Source organism: Rousettus aegyptiacus, unplaced genomic scaffold (assembly GCF_014176215.1).
Source record: "Rousettus aegyptiacus isolate mRouAeg1 unplaced genomic scaffold, mRouAeg1.p scaffold_m13_p_4, whole genome shotgun sequence".
In the NCBI taxonomy this organism is placed as follows: domain Eukaryota; kingdom Metazoa; phylum Chordata; class Mammalia; order Chiroptera; family Pteropodidae; genus Rousettus; species Rousettus aegyptiacus.
In genome coordinates this window covers 23,501,341-23,524,868 of record NW_023416307.1, presented here as the reverse complement: position 1 = coordinate 23,524,868, position 23,528 = coordinate 23,501,341, and the positions used below count along the sequence as shown (strand labels likewise).

At 40.1% G+C, this 23,528-nt stretch overlaps 1 protein-coding gene and 1 pseudogene across 7 annotated transcripts in view; both read right to left on the bottom strand.

Moving 5' to 3' along the window:
- LOC107512925 (schwannomin-interacting protein 1) overlaps nt 1–23,528 on the bottom strand; it is a 774,922-nt gene that overhangs the window by 42,082 nt on the left and 709,312 nt on the right. The window contains exon 1 of one of the 7 annotated variants that reach the window (XM_016148983.2): nt 9,052–9,357. The exons of the other annotated variants lie outside the window; for them this stretch is intronic. Coding sequence (XP_016004469.1) covers nt 9,052–9,081 — 30 coding nt within the window. The 5' untranslated portion in view covers nt 9,082–9,357. Of the gene's footprint in view, nt 1–9,051; nt 9,358–23,528 lie in introns of those variants that run through there. 7 annotated transcript variants of the gene reach the window in all.
- Nucleotides 2,229–2,347, bottom strand: LOC118602483 (annotated as a pseudogene).

Below are 23,528 nucleotides of genomic sequence, written 5' to 3'. Positions count from 1 at the left end.
AATTCTGGCAGTGCTCATATAGCAATATGAATATAAATCGCACATCTGGAACGTTCTCCCCAGACAATTAGATCTCAGGAAATAAAATAAGAGCTCCTTCACTGATGACCGCGCCCCAACATGCTGTACAGTGCATTTTCCTCTCTAGTTTACCATGGCTTTCCAGTGCCACAGCGGCATCTGTTCGACTGGGGGCAAGGATCTGTGTTTAATCATCTTGTTTTCCCTAACAGCATCTAGACACTGCCTTATACACATTAAGTGGACTGGGAAAAGCTGTTGAATAAATACACAAACAAAGGAGAAATGTATGTGTTGCTTAAAATGTTTCCTCTAAATGCCATCCAAAGTAAGAAATATTAATAGTTCAATTTCCTGCTTTTCAACAAAAATCGTCTCTGGAAACCATATATGCACAAACTTAAAAATGGGTCTGCTCTGGTTGAAAGGAGGTGGGCTACCATGAATTTCATGAACTTCAGTCTCTCACCTAGCTTAGCGTCCTAGTCCATTTAGCAATCTGTAATCAAGACCTCAGATGGATGAAATTATAAATACTTTGACATTGCAAGGTTTAGTAAAATACACAACATTATAAGCCTAATTATTAACGTCATTTTAATTTTAATCGGGGAGGCTTATACAGTTAAAATGACTGAACTCTCATTATTGACTATGTATATGTATATACCTATTCAAATTAATAAACAGCAATATATTAACTGTATATATACATATATATGTACACACACATACAAATAATATATTCTCTTTTGGAGAGGGGCACCTCAAAATCCAAAATGAAAATTTTCCAGCCGAATGACAGGCGCTAAGATCACTAAGACAGTGCTACAGATCATTCTCCTCCTCTACCCACTATACCTTTTCTTCATTAAGTGATTCTCTAATAAGCACTACCTAGAGAAGAGGAATGGAGCATCTCCTTTTGAAACATGGATGCAAGAACTTGCAGGGCAGTCCCCAGAGGCAACGAATTTTCTTTGTACCTCCCTCAAGAAGTGCTTAGCACATAGACTCATAGCCCAGACCCTTCCCGGAAGGAGCTATATATCTGTGCTATCTGGAGAGCTTATACCATCTTAAAATAAAATATCTTATATTTTCCTGTCATGTAGATTGACCTTTGATGTTGTCTAGAGCTTTGCTACTCAAAGTGTATCCTGACAAGAGCATCCAGATCACCTGGGAGCTTACTGGAAATGAAGGCTCTCTGGTCCTACGCCAGATCTATTGAATCAGAAAATGCATTTTTAAAAGAGCTCTGCATTTTTTAATGCACCTTAAATTTCAGAAGCATAGCTCTAGACCTTGAAAAATGTTCATTATGAGCCATTATCCTTCTATTTTAGATCATATTTCTAGGCCTGAATTCAAGATCCTGACTTTAGATGCTTGGAATCTAATTGGGATCTAATGTAATTAATTTTACTTCCAAGAGGTCCAAATGAATACAGAAAAAGAAAAAAAATAATAAAACAAAACACTTTGGAAGATGAGCTGAAGGTAATGCTTGGGAGTTTTACAGTAGCTATGCAAACAAGGGGAAAACAGCTGGTCATGTTTTCCTATGTAGATTTTTTTTCTGGTTCCTTTCTTTACTGCCACCCTATCTAAAATGACCTGTGCTGCCATAACATGAACCCAGATATTAACTCTTTCCTTTAGCAAATGTATACATAGCCGCTTACAACCCCTGAGATTGAAAGAGCTTGTTCTCATCCCCCGCATCCCCCACAGCCCCTGCCCTGAAATTCAAGGACTAGGACGGAGAGCTTCAGTTTCCTGTCAAACCACGATCTGAAACTGCGAGGTGCATTGGCCACGTGAGCTAATGCTTTTAAATGATCATTATCGGGCACTGGTGGAAATGATCGACTGAGAGCACTGACCGCATTACTGGGAAATCACTTAGGCATTGTCAAAGGATTTTCCCATCCATAGATGGAAACTCTAGTTCAATCTGATTAACCCCTCAGCATCCCATTGCCCTCCCTTTCGCCTGATCATCCAAATTCCATGAGCCACACAGACTGATACTGGAGTTATAGTCTCTTTTCAAATAAATTATTTTTTTTCCTGCTGCACAAAGTTCATCTAAATTCGTTATGTGTTTGTTTGTTTGTTTATTTAATGTTTTAGGTGAGGCAACCCTTGGTTGACCTCACAGATTACAAAGACTTTGTCAGTTTACAATCCCTTATTTTTCAGGCTGACAGCACCTGGTCTTCCTAGGTGGTCTCCCATCCAAGTACTAACAAGGCCTGACCCTGCTTAGCTTCCGAGATCAGACGGGATTGGGCTTGTTCAAGGTAGCATGGCTGTAGACTTTGTTTTGCTTTTTAATTAATGTACTCTGATAGCCAAATAATCCTTGAAAATATGCAGGTAATTTTAAAACAGATGTTTCGTGTAGGTAAAAAAAAAAAAAAATTTAAAATGATGACATTGGGAGGGTGGGGTAGAGGAGGTGGAAGTGTTGGGAGTAGACAGAGTGCCAAACATTTACCCATATCAAAAAGATTGAGGACCATAGACAAATCTTTCTGCCCAACTGAAAACTCGAGTATAAGAAACTCAAATGGGATCAGTAATAATGCCCTCATTACCTTTCTCTGTGTTCTTAGCATTCCTTCCCCATGACTGGCTCTTGCACTTCGGTTGTCATTAGGCCTTTTTGATTGTTGTTTTCTTCTGAATTCAAGCAGTTTTGTCAAAGTACTTTGTATTTCAGGAAGCCTGGTAATTTCTGATGCTTCCAGATAGTGCACAGGGGAATACTAAGTACACCAAGATTTCAAATTTTCCCTTGGTGTAGAGGATATAAATAAGTAATAGGATAGAGCTCTATTAATGTTGAGCTTCTGCATGTGAAATTGTGATTAGTTACACAAGATTGTGTGTGTGTGTGAGAGAGGGGGAGAGAGAGAGAGAGAGAGAGAGAGAGAGAGAGAGAGAGAGAGAGAGAGAATATGTGAGGTCTCTACTCACCAAAAATCATGGCTGCCCTGATATGTACTAGAACAGTGTTTCCACTTCCTGTCCTTCCCCATCGCCACCCCCTCTCCCAGAGAAAATGATAGATGTTTGGCTTAAAATATGTGTTGCATGTTTATTTCTTAAAATCACTTGATGTCTGAATCATGATATTTGAGGCCCCAAGTGCTACTTAGAGTAGGAATTTAAATTTAAATTCCTATTTAAAATAGGAATGTTTGTGCTTGTACTAAATTTCTATTTCAGATCAGGCCTATAATGAAGTTCTGTAGAGATGATTTTTTTTGTTTGTTTTCATCTGGGCACTTATCGCTGTGCTTCCTTTGTGTGAAAATATATAAATTAGATTTTCAGATAGCTTTCTTGGCTAAAACAACATGTGCGGATGAATTTGCATCCAGAATTATTTTCTTAATTTTTAAGGTGATTAGATATGTTACTGCCTCAGAAGAACACACTGCATCTCAACGAGGCAAAATGCAACTGTAACCAGGCAAAACAATAAAGACAAAGTAGTCTTCAACACTGTTAACTATGGGGAAAAAAATGTTTCCAATCAAAAAAAATTTATACAATAAGACAGAAAATTGTTTCATTCAACTTACATTTAAAAGCCTCTATCAAAAAGTACACTAAAAGACTTTGAAATTCCCTTTTCTATTAGGTCAATATATTTTTCCTTGCTGTGGATGAAACCAGGTTTAAATTGGGCAGAATCTTAAATGAACTCAAATTTGATACCTTGTTTTCTCATTCACAGGAAGAAGGGGTTGGGAAAAGAGCTCTCACTTGGCCTTGTGTCAACAGGAATAGAATATATTTCCTTTCGTTTGTTAACCATTAAATAACCCACTAGAATCCGGGCATGAAGGCTGTTTACTCCTTTCTCCAAGAAGAGTTTTCAAAACATCTTGATGTACTACTTAAACTGATGTACTTCCTAGTTTAATCATTTGAGAGCAATCTAGGGCTGAAACATTTTGCCAAAGAAAAACATGATGTTTCAGGAGGCAGTAAAATTATCCCTCCATATGGTAAAAAAAAAAAAAAAAAAATGTATTGAACCTTTCCAAAATTCAATATATTTAGAAAGGTGGCTTGGGTATGAGTACTTGCCTCAAAGTGCTTGGGAAAGACCATGAGGTTCACCTTGGGAAAATTCATGGGTAAAAGAGAAGTAGGTACGAAGGTGTATTCCTAATGCATTATCTCTGGGAAGGCTGGGATAGCTGTCTCATTCATTTTGTTTCTTGCACTCTACATCCCCCATTTTGGCACATGAGATGTTTAAAATGCTGGCAACAAGCCAGGTATGTAGACTGCCCCAGCAGCTTCACCAGCTCCCTGAAGCAAAGCACAGATCTGGGCTTCTCTCTTGTATTATGATGGGAAATCCTGATCCCAGGAACTCAGAACAGTACCAGATGCAGAAAATGCAATTCAATCCAACAAACATTTACTGAACATACAACTCTGTATGTAAGGCAGGAAATGAAAATAAGAGCCTTGTTTTCAAGAAGTCTATTGTCTAATGGGAAGTCAGATTTACACGTCACTAGCTGCAAATGGAATCTAACAGAGGTAAAGACAAAGTGCGCTGAGAAGGAAAACTTTTGACTGGGAGATGAGAGGGGAAAGTTCCGTGTAGGAGGTGGCATTTGAGACTTGGAAGCTGCATGAGGCTGCTGCAGGTAGAAACAGGTGGCGTGTGAGTGGAGACATTCCAGGGTGAGGCACCACAGCAAAGAAAAGGAGCCAAGGGCAATGCAGGAGGAGCAGGTGTGTAGGATTTGGAGGGAGGAGTATTTCTGCACAGGGTTCGGATCATGGTTAGGCCATAAAGGCCATGCACTGGGATGTAGAATCTGTCCTAGGGAAAACAGGGAAGCATTACAGATTTCTACTGTGCTTCCTCAAGACCGGGGGTGTGGTGTGGTGGTGATGGTGGTGTGTGTGTGTGTGTGTGTGTGTGTGTGTGTGTGTGTCTGAAGAAGAGCCTCTTTAAGCTCCCAAAGGAATAAAAAGATGAGAGTCATTCACATATCATTTTACTTTTTTTCTTTCAAGTCCCCATTCCCACAGTAGCAAAGAATGTGAGGGTGTGATCTATATCTGAGGTGGTTGTAAGGGAATTTAAGCGGTAGAAAGAAAGAGATGAAAGCACGTCATTGTTTTTATATACACACTAATCCTCCCTCCACCCCACCCTATCGCCCACCCCCCCCCAAAAGAAAAAAAACTTCTGGGAAAGAGGAGAAAATATTTGGGAGCTTTTAAGCCAAATGGACCCTCTGACCTAAACTTGTGCTTTCAAGTTAACAATATCTCAAAGCTTTCTATCAGAAACTGTTTAAAAGAATTTGGCCTCTTAAAGGCTGCCAGGCCTGAAGCTGTGGGCAAGGTTCTTTCCTGAAGAGGCTGGCTTCCTCCCAAGACTGGAAAATGGAGGTCGATAGCTCTATCTTTTAACACGGCTACAACTGGAAATGACAACACATGCCTCAGTAACCTCTTGCTTAATGTAAATCCTGTGAGAAGAAAAGTACATGATGATGACAATGTGAGAACCTTTAAAAATGAAACCACCACAAAAGATACCGCCTCAGAATTTCTCTTGGATCATCCCTCTTCGGATTATATTGTTCAAAGCACAGTGCATGCGAACACCTCCAATGAAGGTTTCAGGCTCTTGGTAGCAGTGAAACTCTTTTTCAAAACAATCATCTATTTAGAAAAACAGTATACAAGAATTGATTACAGTTCCCTATCCTGGCAACAAGTAATTGGGAAAGGAAGCGGTGTGGTTTTCCTGGGCTGCTTTACAATCCTCACTGAGTCCCCGGTGTGCATTAGAAGGGAACTCTTACTTCTTAAATTCCTAACTGACTTGTTTACACGGAAAGGTGGCCTCCGGCAGAGGACCTGCCAACTTTCGTGCCAAGACGTGAACTAGGAAAAATCCTATTTCACAGATGAGAAAAGTAACAAGAAATAAGCAGATAATCTGACCCATAGACAATGAAAACGGTGCAGGTTAATGGTGGTGGAAGGTGGACGAAGTACAAGAAAAATCGTCCTGTGGCTATCAAATAATAAGAAACCGCAATGCTATAGTATGTTTACAATGCCTTTTTTCTTAGTCAGTTTCATATACAGTAGGCATATCTATCCATAATACTTGATGGTTTGTTCTAAGTACTGGAAACAAATTTGAGAATCCCTGCCCTCACATTGCTTACATGGAGTGAGAGACACAGAAAACAGACAAATAAGTAAAATATCACTCTATCTATCAGATGGGAATGAATGACAGGTATAAAAGTAAATTAGAGAAGTATAATAGAAATACCAGAATAGAATCAGGGAGTTAGAAATTGGCATAGCAGGTCCAGAGAAGACCCCCTCGAGAAGGGAATAGTTGAGCAAGGACCTGAAGGAAGTGAGAATAAGCCATGGGAATTGCTGATAGGAAAAACGCAGGATGCCCAATTGAATTTGAATTTCAGATAAACAGCGAACAATTTTTTTTTGGTATAAGCATGTCTCAAACACTATAGATTATCTGCTAAATCTGGCAACCCTATGTGGGGAAGCATATGCCAGGCAGAAGGGACAAGACAGCGAGGGCAGGGCCAGACCAGCCAGTGGGAGGGGAGGGCAGGGAAGAGGGAATGTGGGAGAAGACCCCAAGAGGAAACAGGGGTCCCGGGAAGACCAGATTTTTATTCTGAGGAGGAGGATTCTGGGATGTGTGACATGCTCTGACTTAGGTTTTAAAAGATTGTTCAAGGGCAGGAGCAGCAAGACCAGTGAGGAGGCCATTTATTGCTGTGATGATGACGATGATAACAATAATCATAATGGTAATACACATCTCGACATATACGCCGAAATGAGCATGTACTTTTGGGGGGAATAATGGACCCAAAAGCCCCAGAGACTCTCCATTAAGAAACATTAGTATACACTTATGGGAGGAAAGGATTCAGTTCTATAAATAAATCCTGTTTCCTCACTAAATGCTAACCTAGAGAAGTAGAGAAGTTGCTTTAACCCACTATATTACCGTCCTTAAAAATAAATAAATAAATTCGCCCTCATCCAAAAAAGGGGACATTTCTGACAAACATCAAACTGTAGATGTCACCAGTGACTATGATAATGAGCCAAGGACTTAGAGAAACCGCTATTTCTGAATCCAATCTCACGTGGTGCCAGCTGGGTTCTAAAACTAAGGTTTCTGAGTGGGAGTGAGATTTGGCTTCGAGGTTAATGTTTTTGATTTTTGCTGAGTTACATATAAAAAGAGAGATTTTCAAAGAATAGACAAACAAAGGTAGTTCTACAAAACCCCATGAAGATGCAGTATCTATTGACTGTTCTGTACCTAATACACTTAATTTTATTGTAAAAATCAGCTATAAATACTTCAAAACTATTAAACACATAATGACAGTGTTATATGTTGTAGTTTACGTAAAACCAATTTGTCTTCCTTTGGAAGAAGCAGTAGGCTAACAAAATTAAAATTCCTCCTCTCCAGATGAAATTGCTGATATTTGACCAATTTTTGACCTGTAAAAACAGTGATTTCATGTTCAACCTAATTAAAAGATACAGGAATAATCTTATGGTAGCTTGCCTTTCAAAAATTAAAGTGCATAGTTTCTCTGAAAAGAGAGAAGAACTATTTTAATTTTTATAGTCATTTAATCATCTGGAGACATGCCAGAAGTAGGTTAGATATAGATATTTGACACTCTCCATAGATATTTGACATTCTCCACTCCCAAGCTCTGTATCATGTGTAAGTGAGGTTCTAGTTGTTCCCTCAACATCTTGATCCCTTTCTCTTGGAAAAAATTTCTGTGAAGCACAAATCTCGATATCTAGGGTCTACGAACCTAAATGTACTATAAAATGAAATACTATAAAATAAGCTGAGAATTACAAAATTCCAATTATTAAGCAGAGAAAAAAGTGTATAAATATATTATATAGGCACACTATACTTAGCTGAGAAACCACTGCCTTAAAAGTCTTGTGAAATGTACTATTCTGCCTGCATACATTTACCACTGTGAAACCTGACCTTCTGAGAAACACCTGCTTGTCTCAGGTAACCTACTTCACATAAGGAAGAGGCATTGTTAAGTCAGAGAATTGGTCTCTCAGAGCTTCCAAACTCGGTCAGCTGAGTAATATCCCAATATTAACTATCCAGGCTTGGACTAGCCATGCCTGCAGCTGCTGCAAAGAGCAATTTCTCTGAGAACATTCTCGCTGTCTGTTTACAATGAGGATACTTTCAGTGTTGCCTTGATAGTGACAGTTGAAGTCGCAGGAAGGAGTTATGAACATTTTAGAACTGGTCTTTTGAAATGGTCTAAGTATTTAATTCAAAGCTCTGGATAGCATATTAGCATATAGATGAGTATGTATTGTTAAAATTTTTCTACTTGAAGTTTTTTAATGCATGTTGATTAATTCTTATTCACTAACCATTTAAAACAATATATTAGTAAAAATAAGTTCAGAAGGACATACCAGTACAACTTTAAACATCAGGTGCATGCTGGCTAATTTTTGAAAATTTCTAAGAACATCGGTTGCTTCCTATTTACATAATTTCCTTAAAGACAATCCTAAAAACTGGGTGTGAAGCAACTCATATCCTATGCAATTAGCAAATATCATGTTCTTCAACGTTATCTATGTGAAATTGTGACCAGATTTTCTTCCCCTGAAGCCCCTTAAATTCAATTACAGTTCAAAACATACATATGAATATGCGAAGCACAGATCAATCACCTCAGTGGATTTCACATATGCTTTAAAGGCCAAGGAAGCGGTGTTTTCTGCCCCATTAGTTCCCAGAAAACCTAATTACAATTCAGATACTGTATGCGATGAAGGCCAGGAGTGGAGGATATGGCAAAATCCCTTGAAAATCCAGAAAGACAACCTGCTGCTTTGGAAGAGGAAGGCCTTCTCTCCCAAAGGATGCCGGCCTCACAATCAGGCTTTAAATCTTACCTGATACGAACAGTTCTCCTGATGTACCATCTCAGTGCATCCTAGGGCGCAGACCCCAAAGCAGGACTGCTCAGCGAGGCTGAGGAGGGAAAGCGCGGAGCATCCACAGGCGCAGAGAACGCCCTGGGCAGGCCGGGGCTCCCCGCAGATTAAAATGGATGCTGTTTCGCTGATCAACCTGCGCAGTGGCACTGCCTGTGCCGGGAAGCGCGCAGCGAGCGGAGCTGCTCTCCTCGGAAACCAGCAGAGAGGCTTACAAACATGGAGCTAGGACCGGGCTGGGGGAGGGGGCGCGCTCATCACGGGCACAATCAGCCAATTATATTATAAGCACAAAGAAAAGGATCAGTCTGGGGCTGGTGTGACCTTCTGGTGCTTTATGAAGGCACTTAACTGATGTGGAAACATTCTAGTCCTCATTAAAGGGAAAAAAGGCCAGCGAGGGAGAGGGAGAGAGACAGACACAAATCAATGTTGCAGTCGAACATTTCTAACCTCCGGCTTCATCCTTGTGGCCCACAGATGCTGTTTGGATGGTGCTTGTTAAAAAAAAAAAAAAAGGGGGCCTTAAGGATCAGTTCAGAACTTTTAACATCCGAAGGATGAGAAAAACCTATTCAGAATACCGACACTGAAAGGATGTTTTCTGGGTTGGGGTTTTGAAGTGTTGTCAACTTTGTAACTAAAAGGAGAGTCTTCCTTCTTTAGAAAAATATTATTTTGTAATTCTTTTGATTCCCCACTCATTTTTGCCTCTCTCACTTGCTTTTTAAGTCAAGCAGAAATAAAGTGAAATAATGAATACTATATATTTTTTTTTAAGGGTGAGAGTTTATTAAAGTCAGTATAATTCATTCATTTCATGAAAATGAAACTAAACTGCAAGTATTTTTTAAAATAAGGCTTTGTGAGTCTATATCTCTATCTCTGTCTCTACCAATTCTGTGACTTGACTATACAGACACCTCTTATAAAGTACATATGATCCTAGAAACCAACCATTGTACTTAAGAGATAGTAATGGAAAGAATTCTGGACTTGCAGATAGTAATCAAAGGAAATACAGGTTGGACCACGTATGCTTGTGGAGGAATAAAGGAGCCAATTTCTGAAGCACTTCAGAGTCTTTCTAGAATTTTAGGATTTATAAAAAGGAACAACCAGGCCTGTAAATTTTAAAGTGAATTTAATGACAGAAAATTAAGAATATAAATACAATAAAATAAAATTTCCTCATCTATATTCCTCAGTCGCCATAGGAATTTGTTTTGTTGTTTCTTAATAAAGTGGCCTTGAGTTCATAATGACACTCAGTAAAAACATGAGTGAATTTAAACTATCGACTTTTTAAAAAATTCAATAGGGATATTATTTTAAGCTACTTTAATATACTTATCTATCTTCTCAAAAATTCTTACTAATAACCACTCAGTCTTCATTATGCTGCTAATAGAGAAAACAAGTACCTCTGGGCTGGGGAACGAAATCAACATATTTGACGAGTTATCTTATCAAGCAAGCTCTATCTTAAGGAATGGCGAGAGTTTATGTTAAGAATATTTGGCGCTATATTTTTTAATCTCATAACATCTCTGTTGCTTGCAGAGAGAAAACCCTATTTTTATAAATATTCTTAATTTCTGCTACTTGAGATTCAAACAAGAGAAAAGTTTGCTACCTCGCGAGGCTCAAGCCCACTGGCACAGTCACGCGTGCGTGGCTTCAGCCTTCCCAGTTAGGGTAATGAAAAGGTGGCAGCGAAGGCCCAACTGATGATCTCACGAGCTTGCATTTCAGCACCGGGTTCAAATAAAAAAATACTCTGGAGTCATACCCTGCAGCTCACAGCCTCTCTCCCTGGAATGTAGGAGAAAGACAGGCCGCGTAACATGTGCAGGACTTTTCAGGCTTGCTCGTTGGCAGATGGCACAATGAAAGCTTGATGAATGAAGGAGAAGCCTGTACTCGATCATGAGTCTTCTTAAATATAGGATGAGGGACAGAGGATAGAAACTTTTCAGAGAGAGGAAACAGCATGCAGCACATCCTCCACCCACACTCCATCCTTCCTTACTGAGGAATCCCCACAGGACAGAGACGTCTGTATGGTGTGCCTTGTTATACAACCATCTAGATGAAGGTTCTAGAATCCTAAGTATGTGCAAGGAAAAGGAAGCCAAAGTAAAAGTTTCTTTTGCAAGGCAGCAAATAAGATGAAATAGAAATTTTATGCCGAACGTAAAAGGCATAATCCCAACTTTCCAAGACAGAATAGCTTTAACTTCAAAGGCTGCTAAAGCTTTACTCAAGTTACTGCTTTGACAATCTGTGACCTTAAGACTCAGGAACATGCTTTCAAAAACTGTACAAGGCCCAAAAAGCCACTTCCTAGACTCTCTTCTCTTCCAAAAACTAAAGACTCTGAGATATATTATATAAGCTCGTAAAGATATTTATCATGTGTCGTTAAAAAAAAAAAAGAAAAGAAAAATGAAAAAAAGAAAGCCTAAACATGATCCTACTGTTCACAGTTGCTGTTCCATAAATAGTGGAAGTGACTCAGAGGTGGCTCTGGGGAGAACAGATTTCTGACAATTGTATCCCAAATCCTGTCAAAAACCTTCCCAAGTGGTGTAAACAAGATAAGAGAAAAAAAAAAAAAAGAAAGAAAGAAGAAATATATATCAAGCAAGCTTCCCTTTATAGTCATCCACTGGAAAGGACTTTGTGTTACAATTTAAATTATGATTTGCTAGTACAAAAAACTTTAAACAGAAACCAGCTGTTCCAAGAACATTTAAACTAGAATAATTTACTAAACTATAGTAATGTTTATTATTTTTGAACTAAAAAATATGATGAACAGTTTAAGTATGGTCTATGTAGCATAGAGATTCTTTTTTCTTCTCAGGTCCTCACAACTTCCCTTCCCATAAAAAGTATTAGGTTTCAGATTTAGACAAGGCCTTAAGAGATACACTGTTATTTTCCAAATATAAAATCAAGCCTAAGAAAGTTGTGATATATTTAAGAACATAAATCTTCCTCCAACAATGAAAAGGCATGACAGTATGGGATGAGTGGATGGAAAGCTGTGACAAAGCATTTAGTTTCATAAAATATTAATTGTTAAATCTGGATGGCACAAAAATGGGAATTCACGTAAAAACTTTACAGTTTGAAAATAATCTTAATGAAATGTCAGGAAAAAATTAAGTCATCAAGGGTAGGAAAGATGAAGAAGTAAATCATCATCCTCAGCAAAACCCTTTGAACTTTTCCTTAGGAATTTGGGGAAAGCAGGTAGACATTTTATATAGCTTTAAGTTTTGCTTCTTTACAGGGCAATGGAAGAAAAGAAACAGTGAGGAAGCTTAGTCCTGTTCCCCCCAGGGAGAACCGGGCCCTCGAATGATCCATCCAAAGAAGAACAGCACTTGTGACACCGAATCTGAGAAACTGGCTCTGCAGTTTCTCACAACCCTGTAGCTGGAACAAATTCCTATTATGTGCCATGTGAGGAAATGTTTCTGCCCTCAAGGAGCATGGCAAGAGAAATAAGGCAATACGCAAATGACGGGAAATAATGACGAATGAGTCAGGTGCCTCCAAAGAGATTTTGTTGTTTGCTCACCAGGAACTGAGCAGAGGAAGAGAACTCTTAGCCAGAGCAAATAGGAAACTGGAATAATCTTGTTTGTTTGGTTGTTTACTTCTCGAACGTCTGTCTATTCTATTTCTAGATGAATGTAAGTTACCTCAGAACTTGGATCCGCATTGGTTTATTCAGCTCTATTATCCCCAGCATCTTAAATAGCACCTGGCATATAATAGACTCTTAATGAATATTTTTAAATGAATAAATAAATAATAATGACCTTCGGAAAGCTCCCTCGTTGCTCCTTGCCCCAGTTTTCTCATCTATAAACCAAGGATGTTAATTCCTTGTTTATTGGGTGACGATAGGATGAAATGAGAATACCATGTAAAACAGCTCTTAGGTGCTCAGGAAAGGATCAGAAATGATTTTTTTCCCCCTCTCCTAATTAAGGCAGTAACAACAGAGAGAGGCCTGAAGGATAGAGGTGATGGTAGGAATGAAAAGGAAAAGCCCTAGGGATGGATTCCATGAATTGCCGTGGAAAATGAACTGAAGGCACCTAGACAATGATCCGACATGGGGGAGCAAACAAGACAAAGAATCGCGAGGTCTTGAATCACTGCTAGAGCAATACTGGTGCTGTGAAAAGAAATAGGGACGTTAGAAGAAGGAACTAATTCTGAGGGATTGAGCTGCAGTTAGGAGGTCTTTTATATTTTTACCATAAAACTATGAATTGAATATGTAGGAGGCAACTGGGGCTCACAAGAGAAGTCAGGCCAACAGATAGGATTTGGGGGTCTTTTACAAGGAGAGAATGGTTGATGCTGTAGAAATGGATTAGATTACGGAAGAGATTATAGAGAAAGAATTAACGAGAAACAAAGCCATCACTGTGGAATGCAAAATAATGACACCCCAAAATATCTACATCCTAATCCCCAGCTCAGAAAGGGGAATTCAGGTTGCTCATCAGCTGACCTTGAGATGGGGACATTACCCTGGTTTATCTTGGTGAGCTCAATGTAATCACAAGAGTCCTTATAAAGTAAGAGGAGGAGAGAACCAGAAAAACAGAAAGCAGGAAACCAGAGATGGCAGTGTGAAAAGACTTGGCACAATGGTGTTGGCTTTGAAGACAGAAGAAAGAATCAGAAGCAAAGCCCTATAGGAGGCCTCCAAAAGACGAAGGCTGGGTACCGTAGTAAGGGGTCGAGGAGAGAGAGGGGGCTGACAATTTGAAGCTCAATGGCTTCAAATTTAGTTAAAAAGACTAAAAGGTTGAAAGGGAAAGACAATCGAAAGCCATTAGTTTGACTATTAGGAAGTTGTCAGTTTCTCTGAAAAGAATAATTTCAGAAGTAGGGTGTTAGGTGTGGAAGCCAGGTTACAGGTGGTTAAGAAGTTGAGGGACTGAGTAGAGAGCAGTTTGCAAAGAAGTATGAGGATGAATTAGAGCATTAGGGTGGTGGCTTGAGTGTATAATAGAATTAGAGAGTTTGTGGTTGTGGCTGATTTTCATGACAGGGGAGATTCAAACATCTATGTGAGCAGCAGGGAAAGAGCCAGCGTGAAGGGAGAAACTGATGGTGGTGAGTGGAAAATAACTGAAAGGGCCAATTCCTGAAAGAGCAGCACACGACAGGGGTTCATTCAGCCTTGGAACTGAAGATATGGTGAGTAAAGTTACCAAGAAATGTCGAGGAAGGAGGAGGTCATAGTGGAGATGGGGAAAGATGGAGGAGCACAGATGCGTGAGTATCCTCGACTGGGTCCTTGAAGGATCAGGGATGGTACAGACCTCAAGGACAGGGAGGCTGGCTATGTTGGGATCAGAGAGGCTGGATCCGTGTGGGGGAGGCTTTTCCAAGAGATTCTGTAGGGGGTATTGCTGTATTACCTGATGATATTCAATTAATGCTATAGGAGAGCAAGAAAAACAAATGGGATGGACGAAACTTATAAGATGCATTAAATACAGATAATAAATATGTAGCAGCTTGTCAGACATTGGTGAAGTGAGTAAGATGTGTTAAATTTAGACAATGAGTAAGGAAGAAGACAGAGACAGGATTCGTGAGATGTGTTAAGTATTAAAAAGTAAGTTAGTAACCTGGATGTGTCCGACATATATCATGCATGTGTGCTGAGCATAAGAGCATAGAAAGCAATGGAACACTAAAGAAGCCTCTGATATTCATGGCACACCAATCAGCCTGAGGTACATGAGGCACTCAGTATTCATTAGATGGTACACTGACTGACCGCAGGTGACATCTGTTCTGGACCTCTGTGTTTTTGGCCCAAGAAATACAATCCATAGCTGCTAAACAGGTAAGGAGGCAAGATACAAAGGAAGCGAGAGGAACCTTCCCCGTGTCTCTGATATAGCAAGCTGCATGCCATTGGCACACTTGCTGGCTAACTCGGCCTCCTTTCTCGAACCTCAACTCTAGTTTGTAACCGTATCAACAGGGAAGGTGGTTGCAGCAGAAAGGCTGGACATATAAATACTGCATGGCCCACGATTCAGGTAGTGTGGTCTGTCCACACTCTTGTACCACATCCTAAGTATGATTCTGGGACCAATTCCAATTTGTGTGGGGGTGGGGATTTTTCTCTAGCACCAAGCAATTCTTGGACTCTAGCTGGGTGTTTTATTATTTAAATTGGTTCCAACACTATCTACCTGGAGAAAGTGGCAGATTCCACAGGTTAAGGGCTCAGTCCACAAGACTGTCCTCCCTCCCTACTTCAGGCGCCAAATGCAAGTCCAAGTTGTCACCTGTGATTCTAACCAACAATGACTCCCTCCTTGGGCAATTAATTTGCTAGAGCAGCTCACAGAATTTGAGAAACATTTTACCTACTACAGTAATAGTTTATCATAAAATTATTTATTTATTTATTTAATAACAAAAAGCCAGATGTAAAAGATGCACAGGGCAGGTATGGGGACAGGGCAGGAGCTGCCATGCTTTCTCTCCCAGTGTACCACTCTTTCCAAATCTCCACCTGTTCATCAACCCAGAGGCCCTCCAGACCCCATCCTTCTGGTTTTTATGGAGACTTCAGAGGTGTGATTGAGCAAATCACTGGCCATTGTGATGGTTAGGACCTCCAGGCTCTCCCCCCTCTCCAGAAGTCATTTACTCAGTTTTGACTCTTAGCCCTGTTTACGCTTATGTTTATTATCTCAGATGTTAAAAAATAGTTTCCTGAGCAAATTATTAGTGTGAATTGATGGTTGCACTTCTTTTTTAAAGTACTGGAATCTACTTTTAAAATGAAAAGCAATATGCAAAACAATCAAATGTGTTTTTAATCAAGATACAAAATTATTTTTTAGTTCAAATTTATATTATTGTGCAGAGCATAAAAAATTGAGGATTTTTTGGGAGCCATGACAGTAATGTCATCTGGCACATGGTGGGAATGCCCTCAGGGTGTGACCAGATGCCCCAAACCGCAGACTGCCCTGGATCAGCCCTCATCTGCCAGGGCGATAAGCATAAGGATCTTGCCTTATAAGGTCCATTTAAGCTCAGCATCTTAGACAATGCCCAAGCCTAAACCAAGAGCATCATGGACAGGTGCGCTGAGAGCCAAAGACTCTGACCTTTTGCCCGTCGTCATAGCTGTTGCCTGGGGATCGATGCATAGCTACCTGCGCCACCAGTCAATAGAGCTCGCCTTGGAGACGCTAAGGACTTTCGTCCCTCCACAGTCGCATGAGAATCTGTACTTGTCCTCCCTGCATGGGTACCTGATCGGTTTATCTAAGAAGGTTCCACTCAATCAACCTGTCATTGTGAAAACACACAAACTTGTTCAAGGGTATTACTTGATTAACCGCTTTCCTTGCTCATGACAATTATTTACTTATCGCATCCTTCAATGAGAACATAAAGCTGTTTTGTTAAATGCAAACATTTGAAAACAAAACTTAAAGAAGTCAAAGATAGCCTTAGTCCAAAGGTATTTTTTTTCTTCGTTCATTTTGTTTGTGCCATAGCAAGAGAGTTCTGTTTCATGTAGATAAGCAGTTGGAAATGGTAACAGGCCTTTTGAATAGTATATGCCACAATCTCTGGATATTCTTCATTAAACATATCCAGAAGCTTGAAAACAAAGTAATAAGACATTTATTTGAAAACTGATTTACTAACATTATATAGCAATCACTCACATTTCTCTTTATACACAAGATAAGACAGAGTACCCAAACCTTCAACAGGTCATCAATCTAGAACACAGCCTTCTCATTTGATATGCTGGGCATTTAGTCCTTATTGCGTGGTCCACCCATTACTTTACGAGAGAATCTGCCAAACAGATGTGCCTGACCCTAACCTACTTCTGCACCGAGCTGGGTTTCTTGGACAACTCAGGTAATTTTTCCTGCTTGAACATGCACGGACAAGGATTTTCAGAAGACCAGTACAGAGCTACCACGCTCATGGTCAATGAAACATTTACAAGGTCATTTGTGAAGACTGCAAGAAGACTACTTAACCTGGCAAGATAAATTAATATGCTGATGTCAAAAAGGGGGTGGAGAGAAATACTTTGCATAGATACGAGAGAGTAAATTGCTGCAAATTGGACTGAAACATAACACTCTTCTTACTGCAGATTTACAGGGCACAATGTTTCTCCAAAAGCCCAAAGTCTCACAGACAATCTTAATTTGTTCTGAATTATTTTCACATCTCGGAACTCTTTAATTTCCAATTTGATTTTGGGGGGGTGGAGTTTGGGGCTGAGGTGTTTAGCAGCTCATATAATAGATGCAAATGAGCCTCTAAAAATATGTCCTACTCCCTGGTTTCTACAGACACAGTTTGAAGCCTGATGCGTCAGGCAGTGCTAGAGCGGGCAGCCTCCCTCTTTCTCTAGAATAATGAGATGGTTTATATAGCAATAGAATCTGCCAAAGTGCGTGTTTATTGGATGCCGTCCTAGTCCTCTCCCCATAGTATTTTCTGGCCAATGCTGACTGAAATTCACACACTGTAGAAAAATAGTAACTGACTCAAAGATAAATTTGGGCGAAGTCTACATGGTTTCATCCCCAACTTAAGTCAATGTTTAGGACCATTTCTTTTAGTCTCCATTTAGTCTGTGACTTTGGAGTCAGAGAGAGCAGTGGCACAAAAAGTGAGGGTATTATAACCTGCCAGGGCTAACACAAGACTTTTCAAATAAAAATAAGTTGATCTGTCAAGAGGGGCCAAGCCAAAACTAGCACTGTGTGAGTGTGTGTGCGCGTGCGTGTGTGTGTGTAGGGGAAGAAGAGGGCGTATGCCTCCCCTTTATCCCTCCAAGTGTTTTAGTAGTCTAGACAGCCTTCTCTCTCAGTAGAAACACATTTAGCTAAAGCAATACTCGGGACCCCTCACGACTCAAAAGGCTGTTCATTTCTCCAAGGTGGTGGTGGTTGATTTAAACCAAATTAATAGAGTATTAGCAAAGAGGACTGACCCTCATCTTGAAGAAAGGTGACCTCTAGTGGACAACCGTGTTTTTCAAGCAGTTCAAACTGTAAGTAGGCTTAGGAAACAACAACAAAAAATAATGTTAAGGGTATGCTCCATTGTTTTACTGCCATTTCAACGATGTTTTAAGCCAATATATGTTATATTAATTCAGTATTCAGTTACATTAATAAAAGAGTATAATGGTTAAGCTAATGCTATTACACTCAAAGTTGCAAACTAAGCCATTTTTTACGGTTCTGGAATTGATAGAGCCTTGGAACAGCGGTTGCAGACCTGAGTTCTGGGCTCGATTGTGTCTCTTATTAGGTGTGTCCTCTTGGGCAGCTTCACATCTAAAAGCCTCTGTTTCCCAGTCTATAAAATGGGTTGGCTTATAAACTATCACCTCCCTATGGTCTCTTCCCCTACTTTTTCAGGCTGTTGAGTTTTAAATTTTTTAAATCGTTTATTTTATAGTTTCCAAATAAGCAACAACAAAAACAAAACAAAAAACAAAAAAAATATTATACTTTACATATTAGCATTGAGTGAATCAGCAAAAAAAAATATTAGATTTCAATTTAAGATCTTTAGATAAATACAATCAATACAAGGCACTGATTTTTTTTTCTTTTCTTTTTACATTAACTGTGGAAAACTATTTCAAAAACTAAACACAATAGATCACCAGTTTATTATAAAATTTTAGTTTACTGTGAAAGTTAGATGCTATTTTCAAAAGACCCGTTTCACAGAATAAAGTAAAATAATGATAGAGAAAAGAAACAATAATTTTATGTAGTATATTTCTCCTGAAAACTATCTGCTCATCATCTGATGTATTTTCTTAGCTTATTGCTGAACACAGGACAGAGGGATAATAATTTATGATTAAATTCAATAATCTCTAAGGAACTATTAAAATTCTATAGTGGTCCTTAAATCCCCCCCCCCCGCCCCACTTAATACAAAAGCTGTGTTGAAATACTGTTAGTTTTATTGGAATTTAGTACTTAAGAGCTTTCTCAGGTATATTCTCTCATCATCTTTTCCAGTATCAGTTAAGCAGCAATCTGCAATGCTTTTACAATCTTTCTTTCTTATTCTCACCTCTTCAAAGAGGTGTTCAAATGTTTTTAGGCACTAAAGGGCAGTAGAGCAAACACGGGTATAAAAAGTTCCTGAACGAAAATGCCAGAATAGCTCTTAATAATTATATTAATTTGCTTGATCTTGAAGCTGTTGAATTAAGAAAGTTATTCACCTTTTAGAAATAAATTCTTTCAGAATATAAAGGTACTGGTTAGGAATTATTCTGCTCCAAACAGCGAACCATGGGTGAACTCCTCAGAGAGGAGGATTAAAATCAGTCATGGATTATTCATAAGCAGTAAAATTAATCTGCAGATTAATCCCAACTCTTCTGAAACTCTCTAACGTAAACCAATTTTCCTCTGTGAAGAGCAAAGACATGAGCTGAGCCAATAAGATGCTCATTTACTGTAAGCGCTCAGGCTTTTTCATTCTTTCCTAAGAACGCCAAAGTAGAAATTAGCAGTCCTTTCGAGGTCCAGTGTCCCGTAGAATACCTGACTACCTCATGCTGATGCCTCTCCTCAACCCTCACGTGAGATGAGGCTAAGGGACACTAGAGCTGGCTTGTGTTCATTTTTGACATTCAAAATAAAAGCACAAATTAGGAAAATAAACACTGTCCGTTATGCCCAAATACCAATGCTTCCTCCCTTCTCATTGCCTCTGACTTCCAGCCTAAACTGTGAGGAGTGGCAGCCAGTGGAAAAGGCACACATCTGCTGTGCAGACAGCAGTGGAAACATACTGATGGTTTAAACTACTTGTGTTTTGTTTTGAGGTTTTTAAAATCAAATCCATTTTCCAAAGAACAGAAGTGATTTCTCGGCAGAGCTGTTACCACAACCGAGGCAATCAGACCTTTGACCCTAATTTTTGATGACATAAATTTATAAAACATCATTTTAAAGGAATTTAGCTTCATTCACTCACCAAGCTGCCCCTGATTTGATGGTTTCAATAGTTGCAAGCTTCTTGACTCAGTTCCCATGCTATTATCAAAAATTGAGTGCTTGCAGCCTTATCCTTTGTGAATGAAAAATACTTCTAAAAACATAAATCAGATTATGTCGCTTCTTGGCTTAAAACTTGGTGGTTCCCACAACATTTAGGATAAAATCCTAAATCCCTACAGGCCCTGATCTGCCCTCCACACGTCCTCTGCACCTTTCACAATCTCGCTCACTTAGCTCTGAGACATTGGCTGCCTTTCAGACTCCTAGACAGGCCAGGTTTGCCCTCAGCTCAGGGCCTTCACAGGAGCTGTTTCTCAATCTGAACATCCCCGCCCTTTTCACCCGAGTAAATTCTCTTGCCTCAGTCAATTCTCTTGCATAAAGTTGGAGGCCGTTTCCTTAGCCTCCAGGCTAAATAAGGTCCTGCCTCAAATTCACCCACTGGCAAATTGTTAATTATTTTAGCACTTAGTACAATTTGTAATCATCAGTTAATCTGTGGGATGTATAATGTTGATTTGCTCTACTAGACTGAATGTTCCATGAGAGCAGGGCTCATATCTATTATGTCTACCACTGCACATCTAGCATCTAGCACAGTGCTAGGCACAGAGTAGGTGTTTAGCAAATATTCGAATGAGTAAATGAACAAAATACCTGAAGTTCTCTCACATCGGGGCCTTAGACTCCAGGACAAGAACGTGCCTACAACCAGCTGCTCTTGGTTCGATCCACCACTGTGACAGAGCAGGTCAAATTGTGACTTCCTCAGTTTAAGACAGAGGTAAAGCTTCACCTGGACAGCAAAGTGGCTGACTGCCAGCTCATGAACTAAGCAGCGAGGCCCTTAGGCTATGTTTCCCTCCCCACTGTGAATTTTGGCTTTGGCAGGCTCAAAGGGGCCCCTCATCTTGCAGGTTGCCTCAGGGGCAGGACACACTGTGCCAGCTGGACCTGAGGGCAAAATAATCATTCAGCAGTTCCCAGTGGAAGGTTAACCTGCACTAAATTGCATCCTCTAGACTATTGCCCCAAACTGAATTAAAAATTAGTTGAAAACAAAAACAAAAACGAAAGCAAAAACCCACAAGCATAGTGTTTTCTTTTCCTTCTCTTTTTCTTCTCTCTTCTCCTGCTGCCTTGTGTGATGGATTTTCGGTTTCAGGGGAGAGCCTGGCAAAATACCAAATCATTTGACGTTGTGAACTTGTGCACCCCTAAAAAGGATATTGATAAGTGTAAAAAGTCAGAATTCTTATATTTACAGGAAGATAAAGTATTCCAACTTGTTTTCAAATCAAAAGACCAGGATGCAAAATGACCAGTAGGAAGGCGAACTGGGTTTGTGAAAGACTGATGCTTTTAAATTTGCCTATTACCATGAGGTTTTAGGTCAGAGAAAAAAAGGCAAAAAAAAAAAAAAAAATAGCATGTTTGCTTTCTTAGAGGAAAACAAATAAACAAAAATGACAACTAAACACAAGCACTAACCTACGATTTAGGTGGTGGCTTTCCAAGAAAAGCATTCTAATGTTTGAAGAAGAAATGTTGGATGGGGCATAAGTCTCTCGAATCCCAGTGCTCTCTCTGTAGGAACGATGGACTATTATTCCACATTACAGCATCATCACCAACTGTGATTTCCACAGGAAAAGAATGCCTGGAGCTTCAGTTCTCCAGGTACTCACTTGCCCTGTCTCGGTGATAAACTAATCCTGAATCTGGGTAAAGAGCATAGGGTAGAGGTCTGACGTGGCTGCATCCAGGAAGCCCGTGAGGACTCTTCATTTAGCACCAGTCACTGCGATCTGGGGTTGATGGCTAAATCTATATAGGGACTTTGCTTTTCCTAGACCGTGAGTGGAATGAGGTAGGTATGCCCTCTATCCCCAGATAAATGACAACACAGTCTGGTATGCATCCCTGCCCTGCCCATGTGACCTCTTTTCTTACCCCACAGCTACTGCTCTGGGTGTAACACTACAGGAAATAGATGTCTCCTTTAAAGACAAGAGAGTGTAGACAGGTAGGAAATGCTCTCAAGGAAAAATTCAATGCTCTGTTTGGCATGAATGATAATAATCCAGTCATGCTTCACTTGTAGTTAAGAATAACTTTCAGATTTTCAATATAGTAATACATGGGGGTAATGACAATAAATGAAGAATCCTTCTGAAAGCGATGTTCTTTCTTCAGGCTGAAAAATATATGATTGAAAATTGTGAGTTTATAAAGTTTTAGATGCACTCATTTTTTCTTTTTTTTTTAATTTACAAGTGACATGCTTAAAGTGTTTTCGTTATTTTCAAATTGCTCTTCTTCACTGAAATGCTGATATGTGGGTGGGATGATAAATCAGATGACCAGACCCCTCTATGGTCATGTTTTGCCTGTTATTTGTTTTTCGTTTTGTTTTGTTTTGTTTTTAGGAAATAAGTGTAGGGCTAGCTACATAATTTGCAAGGCCCCTTGCAAAATGAAAATGGGGACCATCTGTTCAAAAACTCTCAAGAATTTCAGGATGGCAACAGTAGAGCACGAAGCCAAGAGTTGGGGGCCCTCTGCAGCCCTGTGCAACTGCGTAAGTTACACATAACGAAGGTGGTCCCAGACGGCAGATGGGGGAGAAAGAGCCAGACATCCAGTCATTCCGTCTGAGAATTACGTGGGTTCTCAGTTTGGGAAGAAAAATAACGAAATTAAGAGGTTGCTGAGCAGGAGAGGAGAAAAATGACCTTTCCCAAGCACCTACCCTATGCCAGCTGCTGGGCCCCGAGCCGACCCTGACATTGTCGCTACTTTTCCTTGCTCCTGCAGAGGACTAACTCCACACTGCAGAAGCAGAAGCTGACTGTGGTCAGTGATGAGCTTAAGTTTAACTGCTTCAAGCTTAGAAAGAGCAGGTTAAGAGATGCAGACACATCAGGACACCTGGGGATATCCTGTAAGTTCTGGACGAGATCTCTTTTCTGACCCATGTCCTTCCTCTGTTTGAGACAGCTCATCCTTCACTGCTATGAGCTCAAAGACTCCAGAGAGCTGTGTGCTCTGGGCAAGAACTCTTGTCCTGCCTCCAACACTAGCAGCCTCCCCTCCACTTGGTGTCTTGGAGACCATCCAGCCTTACCACGTGGTCTTTTCACTCCTGGTTCTGCTCCCTCAACTCCCAGGCCACCCCACATCCATTCATCTGTATGCTTTCCCACCTGGCTCTGCACAAGCCCTCAGGCCCGGCCTCCTCCCCCACAGCCCTTCCAAACGGCCCTCTCCTCGGAATCCTTCCTTCACTGTCTTGCTCTATCTAATAGGAACCTGAAGGCATCGTCTCCCCTGTAGCTCTTTCGGTGG